The sequence below is a fragment of the Rhipicephalus sanguineus genome, chromosome 9, assembly GCF_013339695.2.
Source record: "Rhipicephalus sanguineus isolate Rsan-2018 chromosome 9, BIME_Rsan_1.4, whole genome shotgun sequence".
Lineage (NCBI taxonomy): Eukaryota > Metazoa > Arthropoda > Arachnida > Ixodida > Ixodidae > Rhipicephalus > Rhipicephalus sanguineus.
Window position 1 is genome coordinate 35,361,021 of NC_051184.2, and position 11,006 is coordinate 35,372,026.

At 49.2% G+C, this 11,006-nt stretch overlaps 1 protein-coding gene across 1 annotated transcript in view; it reads right to left on the reverse strand.

Moving 5' to 3' along the window:
• Positions 1-10,751, reverse strand: part of LOC119404970 (Na(+)/H(+) exchange regulatory cofactor NHE-RF2) — a 73,583-nt gene extending 62,832 nt beyond the window's left edge. The window contains exon 1 of the mRNA XM_037671706.2: positions 9,963-10,751. Within this exon, the coding sequence (XP_037527634.1) occupies positions 9,963-10,451 (489 nt within the window). The 5' untranslated portion in view covers positions 10,452-10,751. The remainder of the gene's footprint in view (positions 1-9,962) is intronic.
• Positions 10,752-11,006: the final 255 nt, after the last annotated feature.

Sequence of the window (11,006 nt, forward strand, 5' to 3'; positions counted from 1 at the left end):
GCCACAGTGCGGCCTTCGGCACTCTTGTTGTCCATTTTCCTTCTCTCGCGTCCGTTTCAGCGCGCCTCTAACTTTTTTTTTCTTTCTAAGACGAACCCCTAGCAACTGGCTCAGCTTCCAAACGAAACCACCAGCACGAATTCGCGTCTTTCTGTTCGAACCGGTCAGATCCATTTGTGTCCAGCGAGGGTCGTCAAAGTGAAATCGAAACTATACCTCTGTCTATGTACTACTACAAAGAAATTTCGTTCCCATTCATTCCCGTCAAGCAAAGGCCGTACGAACGCCCGTCTTTCGCGAAGTTCGCGGCATCGACGAGACTCATAGGCGCATGCGCAGGGTTCCCCATCAGGGGAGGTGAAGGGGGGGGGGGGGGCGAATATTCGTCGCAGCGCCCTCCCCCCTACTAAGTGAATGTATGGGGCAGATTTTGCGCCCGCCCCCCTTCTTAGGTTACTAGGAGGGGAGGCCGCCCCCCCTCCCCCTCCCCGTGAACGCGCTTATGAAGACTGACGCACCGTCGCCGATTCACGAGATGAAGGATCGCAGCGTCAGGCTGCGTATATATTCCGAGAAAATGATATCTTGCAATGCTGCGTTCGCAGTACACCCGGAACTTACGTACGCGCCTTCCTTAGTCAACGAGCAAAGAGCTACGTCAGTTCGACCTTTTTTTTTTTTTTTTTTTTTTTCCTGGCTTCAGTAGCAAGCGCCTTGGCAACAACGAGACGGGATTTACCCCGGCTTGTGTCGTCCAAAGATGGGAAAAATGAAACGTCTTCAGCGCTGCGACAGCTATACCGACCGCGCGACGCCTCAAGGTCCACCAGCTTGCGACACGCGCATGCGTGTACACAGTGGACTATAAATAAATGACACTAACCGCGTCTTTGCCGGCAAACAGCTATAGAACCGGGTATCGCTGACCGGACCCGGCTGTTGCCGAAGGACGTTCAAAACCAGCGCCTTCACGAAGAGCCTCTATAAATTATCCTTCACGCTGCCTTCAACATTTAGTTCATTTTGCAAGAGTGGACGAATTGGACGAGTTGGTTTTGGTTCATGACGGCGCATAGCGCAAAAGCGCGAACGTAGGAAAAGAAGGACAGAGTATGGAAAAAGAGCGCCGGACTTCCAACCGATCTTTATTTTGCACAAGAGCAAAATATGTGCGCGCAAAAACGATGAGTGCAAGAGTAATCAGAACATCGCCTAGTCAAATAACTTTGACAACGTGCCCAAGATTACCCTACAACAAGCTACGCGAATGCTGCGTAAGTATTCCATCAGTTACATACACCGTCACGACTTGAGCGTGATTAGCTGGCCGCGTCGTAAACGGTAGTCGTGGATACGTGCTCAAAGCGATTTGACCATGCTCTGACGAGGCTCGTACTTTCCTTTTGTGTTTTTTTTTTTCTTACTTTCTTTTCGACCTTTTCTATGATGTCCGCGAACTGCGCCATAACACTGTCATGGTTCGTTTATCTCTGTTTTCAAAATTAACGTGGCGATGATTACGCTAGAGGCGTGGTTATACCTCAGACCTGATCTTCAATTGCTTCAGAGCCACTCAGTACAGTCTTGCAGAAAAACTCCGAACAATGCGAGACACTTCCCTGCGCGCTATCAGCGGTCCCTTCAGTGAATACTATCTATTCAAAGAGCCGGTGGGGAAAAACCTTGTTTTTCACGCGCGGTATACAGAAGCCTCCTCTTTCCGGGATGCATAAGCGCTTGCAGGACCAGATGAGTTCTACATCATCAAAGGTGACCTGCATCGGTGATTTGAGCCCCACGGGCTCTGATCACCTCCATCGCAACCCCCTGACATTGAGTCGAATACATGCGAATATGTACGAAAATTGTTTCATCTCATTCTTTTAAAGTCAGCGCTCGTGAGAAACCGGCTCTAATTTTATCTGGACGGTCGTGCCGCCCCACACGTCAAGAAGGAAAAAAAGCATTCGCTTAGTGCCTCTCGAATACTGCAAGGTACGTATCGTGAAAACCTAACACGTCGCGTCAACGTGAGGTGAATCCAACTGAATTCACAACGAAGTGAATCCAAGCGAATCCAAGTGAATCCAACTGACAATTAGGCCAGGGAAAGCATAGGTGACATTAATCGTTGTCTTTAACGGCGGTGCAGTAAGTACATGACGTAAACTGAAGTGAATTAAAGTGCACTAAATATCACCCTTTCCGTCGGCGGTATCCGAACCCACACCTTTGAAATGCGCGTCCGACGCTCTGCCAATCGAGCTACGACGGAAGGCGCTTCCCCGTCCACTTCTTTGGGTATCTCTGTACGTAAAATCCGTGCGAGTGTTAGCCAGCGCCACTCGTAGCCAAGGAGACGAGTGTGGGACACTTTTTGTCAGAGGGGGTCACGTGATCCTTGCTCGAGGCGGCTGCTGGCCAATGAACGCTGGCATGCTAAGCTAGGGCATTAAGTTTGCCGGGAGGAAAATAAACGATAACGTATAGGTACACGTTGCAACGTTTAGCCGCAAGAACTTCGTACAAAGAAACTGCTTTGCACGTTCGTAACGTGAAAAGCGGTCGGTAAAAATAGCCATCGCGAAAACCAATAATGTCCGTGTGCCTTTAACATACAATCTTTTTCTCCTCATCTTTTCTACCATCACCCCATCCCCCAGTGCCGAGTGGCGAACAGGACTGTTAACCTAGTTATAAATTATCTCTCTCTCTACCTCTCCGGAAGAAATAATATCATCTGTTCATAAGCTCCCACGTAAAGTCCACCTGACCCATTTAAATTGTTTTTCTGCAAACGGCCTGCCGCGGTGGTCTAGTGGCTATGGTGACTGCTGACCCGAAGGTCACGAGCTTGAATCCCGGCCGCATTTCGGTGGAGGCGAAATGCTAGAGGCCCGTGTGGTTAGATTTAGGCACAAGTGAGAAATTTCTGGAGCCCTCCACTACGGCGTCCCTCGTAACTATATCGTGCTTTTGGGACCGTAAAACCCCAACAATTGTTATTTATTTCTGCACACATGGGAACCGATTAGGACAACGAAAATTGTTGCAAGCAACGCAATAAATTCACTGCCCCGGAATACGAGACCCGAATATTTAAACGGGGATCACCACTCGAAAAATCCTTGACAATAACCTTGCGCGCAAACGTTGACCACCGGCAGAAACGCCAGGCTGAACGCCTGTATAATTATTTTTTTTTAACCACGAACGATGGTGATAAGTTGTGCATTGTGTGAGCAATCGGATTTACTTAGCTGCTGTAGTGACTTATTCGCTGGAGCAGCAAATATCAAATGCGTAAGAAGGCACGACAGGGCCGCTGGACGCAAGGGGAGAGCCTTGCGCTGTGTTTCAAAACGCAAAACGACAGTGCGTTTCGTCGAAAGCTTAACGGACCTTATTTCATCGCAGGTGTCACTGACCAGAAAGCGCGACGGAGCTCTTATGTGCCGCCTCAGCACAGCCGGCATCGGCCGCCAGGACACACAGAGGCGCCCAAGTGTCTCCCTCTTGTGCAACTTTTTAATGAAAGCTCCCTGGGTACGGCCATAATCCCCTCTGGGATGTTCTAAATATGCGTGACCCTCACAAAAAAAAAAAGAAAAACGAAAAAGCACTGCCGGGAACGATTTTGCTGCTTCTATACTTGCTGGGCTGTGTGTTCTGGCGCTACTGTCGGATCTCGTAAACTCCTTGGCCGGGTGCCTAACTGTAGCTTCCAAATTAGTTCCAAGAGAAAAGAACTATAGAAATTCACTGAATGAAATTCGTAAATTGCAGTATTCGTCATATACAGAGTTATTAGTTAAATTAGTGAAACGTGACTATTTCGTTCAATGTGACTTTTAGTTCAATTAGCTCGTGGAGTTACGTGGCTTTATACTACTCGCAGTGTAGCTTGCCATTTGACGAGGGTGTCGTCGAGGAGCTAATAGGGCGTGGCTTTACGACGACAGGCAAACCCCAACTTCTGAGATCGCAGGTTATTTTCCGCCTCGTAAAAGCCGCAAATCTCGAAGGCCATTCTTTTGCGCACTTCAAGCGCCGGATCAACACCACCTAGACTTTTAAGGCCTCTCCACGATTGCCGCTCTGGCGGTGTTGTTGGTGTTGTCTAGGTGGTGGTGTTGGCCGGATCCGTAACTGCGGTAGCCAGAAACACATCCACCACGGCCGCCGTGCTTTAAAGGCAAAAGCCGTAGTGACGCACGGCTCGGTGCGAACGTTCGCGGTATCGCGCGTGACTCAGTTGAAGTGTCGCGCAATTTCCCGCTAAGACCGCGTTGCCGACGGGTTTAAAGACCTCACGTAAGCTGTATAGTTTAGATAAACGTTTCAAACCTCGCCGCAGGCCACCGGCGAGAAAAGCGCGTAAGGTTCGATATCAGATGAGATTTGAGACGATAATCTTACAAACAAGGGGATAATAAACTCGAGACAAATCGAACGTCGACCGAACAGGTCTAAATGAACGGCTTTTCTCGAGGAGGCTTACACAAGGATTGGGCCTTTCGCGACCCCAAGCGGACACATATCTGATGGAACAGGGAAAACTGACACAGGTTACATGTATAGCTCACCTGAAAAGAAAGAAAGAAAGCGGAGCAGCAAGTTAGAACGCATTATACGCGACGTTCGATCAAAATAACTGGGGGGAAAAATATAGGAAGGCGTATAAGAGAAAGAAGGGGAAAAAAAAGTATGACATCAATGCTATACGAGTCATTTATCGTGAAACCGGCTCGGCGCACGATTGCACACAGCTACCGCGTAATTCTCGCTCGAGCGTGAATTCACGAGGACACGCCGAAAAGGCGCTCCGATGAGGCGACAAAAATGTCGTTCCAAACGATTCTCCTCGCGTATTTTTACTTTTTTTTTATGCCTGGCGTAGCCCAACTTATCGTATTCGCTCGCGTTTAACGAGCACTGGTCAGCACCGGCGAATGCTGGGTTGTGTTCGCTAAATGATTACTCGGTTAATGTTGGCTCACTATGGCTAAGCGATTGCTAGCGCTGGCTTATAGGCAAACGCCTGCTATAGTGAGGGGATAAATAATGGTCATAGTGATGGCTAAATGACGGTAAGTGTCGGCTAACGTTGGCTATTAGCTATTATAACAACATTCTATTTACTCGAGTTCAATGCAATGATCGAGTTGTCTACCGATTTTAGCGACAGTACGCACGCCTCTGGTCACAAGAGTTGGAAATGAAGCCAGGGGCGGCACTCCAGCCCCCTCCGCCTTTCCCTTTGCACCCCCCCCCCCCAAGAACAAATATAGTCAAAACACAACGCAGAAGTTCGCCACCCCCCCCCCCCCCCCCAACATCGCAATAATCCTGGCGCCACCTCATCATGAGGCGCATACCGAATAAAGACACTGAAAGCAGTAATTGCGTATATCGTAACATGTGTCAAGTCCATACATGGTTTTATGCAGATAGGTATACAACTTAGAGCTGGGTCTACCTGAATTTTCTGCCACTCTCTGTGTTGTTCGCTTCAGCGGCGTTTCTTATCGTATAACCTTTCCTTCTTTCTTGCGATTTATTTACCTCAGCGCCGCCCCACTGATAGATTGCGCGCCCAAATTACACGGTACACCGAGCGCGAAGATGGGGGGGACCCACAAGACACGGCCGATGGAAATCAGCTGGCGAAAAAAAACCGGCCACGACAACATCCACGTCGGGGACCCAAATTTCAAGTATCAAGGGCGCTTCAAGGGCTACTCGAGGAAAGAAAGAAGAAACATAAATAAAAGCCCGGGCGACACGTACTGCGGCTGCGCAAAACGTCGGCCGGACCACGACCTAGAGTAGGTTGAAGGATGCGCGCAATTCGAATTCGCCCGGCGCTGGTATTTGTGTACGTGTTTTCCTTTTTTCACACAAACGTTATACACTACAGACGGTTTCAGTGTTTGCAAACACATGGCCTGGACGGCTTCCAGCTTTGTCCAACGACGGAAGAAAAAAAGCCTTGGCGAGTGGGCCGTATAGACTTTCAACACTTTTCTCTGTGTGTTGAGCCAGATATCTCAAATAAATATTCTTCTAAGCCGTACAAAAGATTACAAGAGGTACCCTTGAATTTTAAGCGCCCTCCTTTTATCCGAAAACGTCAAGAGAGACTCTCCTTCCTCCGAGACAACTTAAAAACACGGTTTCCGCGTCGGTGCTAAAGATAAAAGAAGTTACCGAAAGTTTCTTGGGGAATCAAGAACGCTTGCTGCTATACTATCGCAATCACGAAACCGCCCATACTGGGTTACAACGTAAAGGAAAAGATGTAAGCGTGACGTCACGAAAATGATTAAGCGCTACTGGACAGAGCATTTATGCAAATTCTCTGCGGGAGGCACACCGTGGGGGGAGCTGAATTCCTTTTCTTATAGGTTGTAACCGAATGTAACAATTAAGTAACACGCAGTTTTCCTTTAGTTTGTTCCTTTCCGTTTGCTTTGGCGAAATACTATATACACCGATCTGAATCTCCAGACGCATCAGTTTTCTCTTTACGAGCAAGGGCACGGGAACGCCGAACCGACGGGTTGCCGAGCGTAAAAAGGGAGATACCGCAAAATCGCGCGTACATAGCGCGACGGCATGCGGCGTCTTATGTGACGGCAAATTTGGGCATTTCGTCGACGTGTATTTTGTGTTGTACTGTAATCCGTACAGGATGTAACGGTTCGAATGCATGTTTATAAATGTCCTTAGATTAACTGAAATAAGGTATTATCGCTAGTGAGAACGTGAAAGGTAGTTGCGATCGCGTTTAGAACTGAGGATTAAACAGTGCGACTATGTCAGTTCTGAAGAAATAATATCGGTTCATATGGTAGAGAAGACGATGTGATGCTAGTGTTACATTCAGGTAGCCAAAGTTATAAGCGTTGTACTTTATTGCTGTTGTTTGTTTATTCGTTTGTTTTTCCTTATCGTGGTATAGGGGAAGTTGGGGAGCGTTTAACTGCACTGTGTCACATAAGATTTTTTTCTCGTGACCATTAAATTGCCAGCAATAGTGGCCCATTCGTGCCGTACTGCCTAAGGCACGTCAGTGTATTTCAGAAAATGTGATCTAACATACATCTGCCTGTTGTGCGGAAGGTTGACGCATGTTGAACAAGCGTCAAGGATAACAATGTCAAGATCTGTTAGAATCGAAGTCAGGTAGCGTCACCGAATCACTAGAATAAAATAGACGCAACAGGCAATGCATTGCCTAGGAAAGCAAAGACAACCGTATCACATGCTCCTGTGTTCGTGAACGTATACCTGCGCTTAAAAAGATGCGATACGTCCGCTGTTTCGGACACGAGTGGCGTTGCTTAACACTCCCATACATTGATAGAGTACACATGCAGAAGTATTGAAGTGGACGGGAGAATAGCAGCCGCTGTACCTCAGCAAGAAAGTGATCGCCCGCGTATTAAGGAAGACGCTGGTTTCTTCGATAAGTCATCCGTACTAGAGCTGTGCACGGGCCGTATTTCCGAGCCCGAGCCCGGCCCGGGCCCGCTGACTTTGTCGAAGGCCCGCCCGAGCCCGACGGCAAAGGGCTGCGAGCCCGCCCGGCCCGGCCCGGCTTTTTGAAGGTTCGCTGCGAAAACGAAACATCGCGTTTTCCGGTAATTTGTCATTTTATTGAGCATATCAAATATGATCAAACGACACACGACGAACAGTCTCTATTACACAGATTACAAACTGTCGTGCAAAAACAGCAAGCAGTCCAACGATTCCGGCTTCAACGAAGTGCGGCGCTTTCACATTATGTAGCCCGCCGAACTGAAGTTACGTTCGCTGCTTGCACTCGTCGCCGGAATTGCTAATATATTTTTTTGCCAGCCTGGCCAGCTTGGGATATCTCTGCTGCTTGTTTTTTTCAGAAGAATAAAACTTCAGGTGGACAGGATGGCGATTCCATAGAGAGATAATCGGAGAGCTCATCTTTTGTAACTGCTACATTCTCACCACTCTCGCTCCACTCGCTGAACAACTGCATTGGAAAGGAAAAGCTGTAATGGGCGGTCGCGGAAAAGGCGCTGTATGCGGGCTGGAAAACAATTCCCGCTCATTCTCTGTATTTCGGGCTTGAGTCGGGCTTTGCGCCGGGCCCGAGCCCGGCCCGCTAAAACTGCAAGTAGCCCGAGCCCGGCCCGGGCCCGAGGTGAAAATACGTCGGCCCGCCCGAGCCCGGCCCGCGGGCCGGGTCGGGCTTTCGGGCTACCCGGAGCCCGTGCACACCTCTAATCCGTACTGTCCACTTTAATTTTGTCAGTATTTCTGCACATTTCAATTAAAAGGCACAGGAAATTTCACCTATGTTTTCGTTAGCTTCGTTGGTTGTTGACTTCACGTGAGATGGAAAATTAACATAGCCGAAGGTATCCAAGGATTTGGATGCGCGATGAAACTAAAGAAAATTGGCAGACACAGGATTGGTTAGAATGACATCACGTGGTGGTCCCTTCGTCCTGAAGTAGACATGGACAAGCAGATGACGACGGTGCCAAACGGTTACTAAGTTGATCGGGCCGCATACAGCCACGTACCACTTATAGCCTGGAATTCAACAATTTGTGCCGCTCAGCAAGCCCCGCGTCGTCACCGGACGCACTTAAATGCTGCTTTTTAACGCAAACGAGAACGCATTTGAGCTCCTACTGTGCACTACACGACCTCCGAACATGTTCATGAAAACGAAATAACTAAAAAAAGCTCGTACCTTAAGCTACTGGGCTTTCAACACAAGATGCATTTTTTTCTTTTGTTTGCCTCGCTGCAAGAGGCCACGGACGAAACAAGTCATCAGCACCGTTTAACGGAAGTCATTACAGCCGACCTGTCCTTGCCTCAGACCTCAGTGCCGGAAAACGTGCTCGCCAAGGATATATCTCGCAATTAAAAGCTGATTGCATCAAGCCATCCAGAACTGCCTGCTCGTTCCCTTTTCAATAGATGTGCTATAAAGTGAATTGACAATTATTAAGTGTTCGTTAATAAAAAAAAAATATGAAATACGCGTCAGCCATCAAGCCCTTAAGACAGTCCGAAAACGCGGTCGTTATTCGCAATTTAAGACTAGCGATTCTTAATTGATGCATACGGGCTGCGAACCGCTATTTGGAGAGCTGCTAACCTCTTCTACGCAGTTCTCAGAGATGCCTTTTTGTTTCGATTCATTAGTGTTAGAGTTATAAGAAGAACCTGGACAAAGGACGACGCATGCGTCAGCAAATACAAGGTAGGACAGCATTATAGCACGTATCCGCCATCAATGCAACGACACGGCTACTCAAGAGTTCTCGCATCAGCCATGTCCAAGCTCTATTTTGTCTGCCTAGAAAAGCCACGAGAGCAACACGTCAACGAGCCTCCATCGCCGTTCTTTGAATCATCACCTAGCCAAATTTCCTCTTGACAAGCGCGTACGCACGCGCGAAATTAATTTCGCGCGTCATCTTTGGAGTCTGTAGTAATGACGTGGTGCGTAACCGGTTGCGCTCGAATGGAGCTTCATAAGAGTGTATACGATTCTTAAAATGCCCGAAGCGAAATGTGAATCACAAACAGCTGCGCCGCAGGTATGCGTAAAAGAATGCCGCGTTCTGGTTCACACATCCTTATTTCAATGCGGCGCGCAACAGGTGGCATCCGAGAGTCAAAAGATCTTTAGTTATAGTGCACAACCCTGCTTCGAAAGACAAATCACGACCGCAATCGACTCAGAACAAGCAGACGACTGCGTCCTCTAAGCGTGAAAACAACAACTAGCTCTTAACACATTACATGTTTCATAGCACAAAGAGCTATTCAATCATCGTTAACAGATGGCGCGACAATTGGAAAGTGCCAATTTGCCATCTAATTATTGTAACCTTCTCAGAATGGGGAAATAACGGAAGTTTCGCTACTGAATCTGTGAAAGGTATCTACGTTACCTTTGCAGACGGAAGCGATGCACTCTGCTGCTCAACGGCGACCGTCTCTGGGGCAGTGTGGTGTCCGTTGGCCGGCGGCTGCAGCTCGCCGTCTACGACGTCATCGTCACCGGTGGTGGGAGTCCGAATGTAGTGCACATTATCCTGCGTAGAGCGGGGTACGAGCTTGTGCTCGGTGTACCACGCATCCGTCGCGCTATCCACCACGAGCAGGCGCGTTTCGTTCGGCACGGCTCGGATTCGCTCGACGACCTGCTTGTGGCTCTCGCTGGCGATGTTTACGCCGTTCACCTCGACGATGCGGTCCCCTTCGAGCATGCCGGCCAGCTCGGCTGGACTGCCGCTGTCCACTTTTCCGATAAACTGACCCGGCCGCGACTTCTCGGCGTGCAGGTTGAAGCCGTATCCGTCGAACGTGGGGATCTTGATCAGGTGGCAGAGCCTGGGTGCCGGCGCTTCGGCCGGCAACAGGTCCGGTGTCGTAGACATGCTGCTTGTTGTGCTGCTGCTGATACGGGTACTCACTCGCTCGGTAGACCTCGCTCCCTACACTAAACTATTACGGCCGTAGCTCTTTTCCCGCCGGATACGGCAAGTGCATCGGGCGCACGGAGAACCAACCGCCGAGCGCAGAAACTGATCCTGTCTGAGTGGAAACGAAATCAGCACTCTCCGGGGTGTCTCGTACGAGTAGTTTGGTGTACCGCCCACACCAACTGCGATGCTCCGTCGGCGTCGTCGTCAACAAGCAGCAAGAGCGGAAAAAAAGTGCCGCGCCGGCCGCCGCCGAGATGGCCGAGAGTGTAGAAGCGGAGAGGGGGGGAAAAGAACAAGCAGCCCCCTAGCGCGCGGAATGTGAAACACCTAAATCGCGATAATCGAGAATGTTGACCGAAATAAGCACCGTAGGCCGGTCTGAGACGTATCGAAGAGCCACAGGAAAGTCTGTAGACGATTTTCAGTCAATGCTGTCGATGTATGCTGCGCAATTCGCCGCAGAGCGAGATCCTGCGTTAGGCACGCATTCATCTTTGCGCCTGGTTG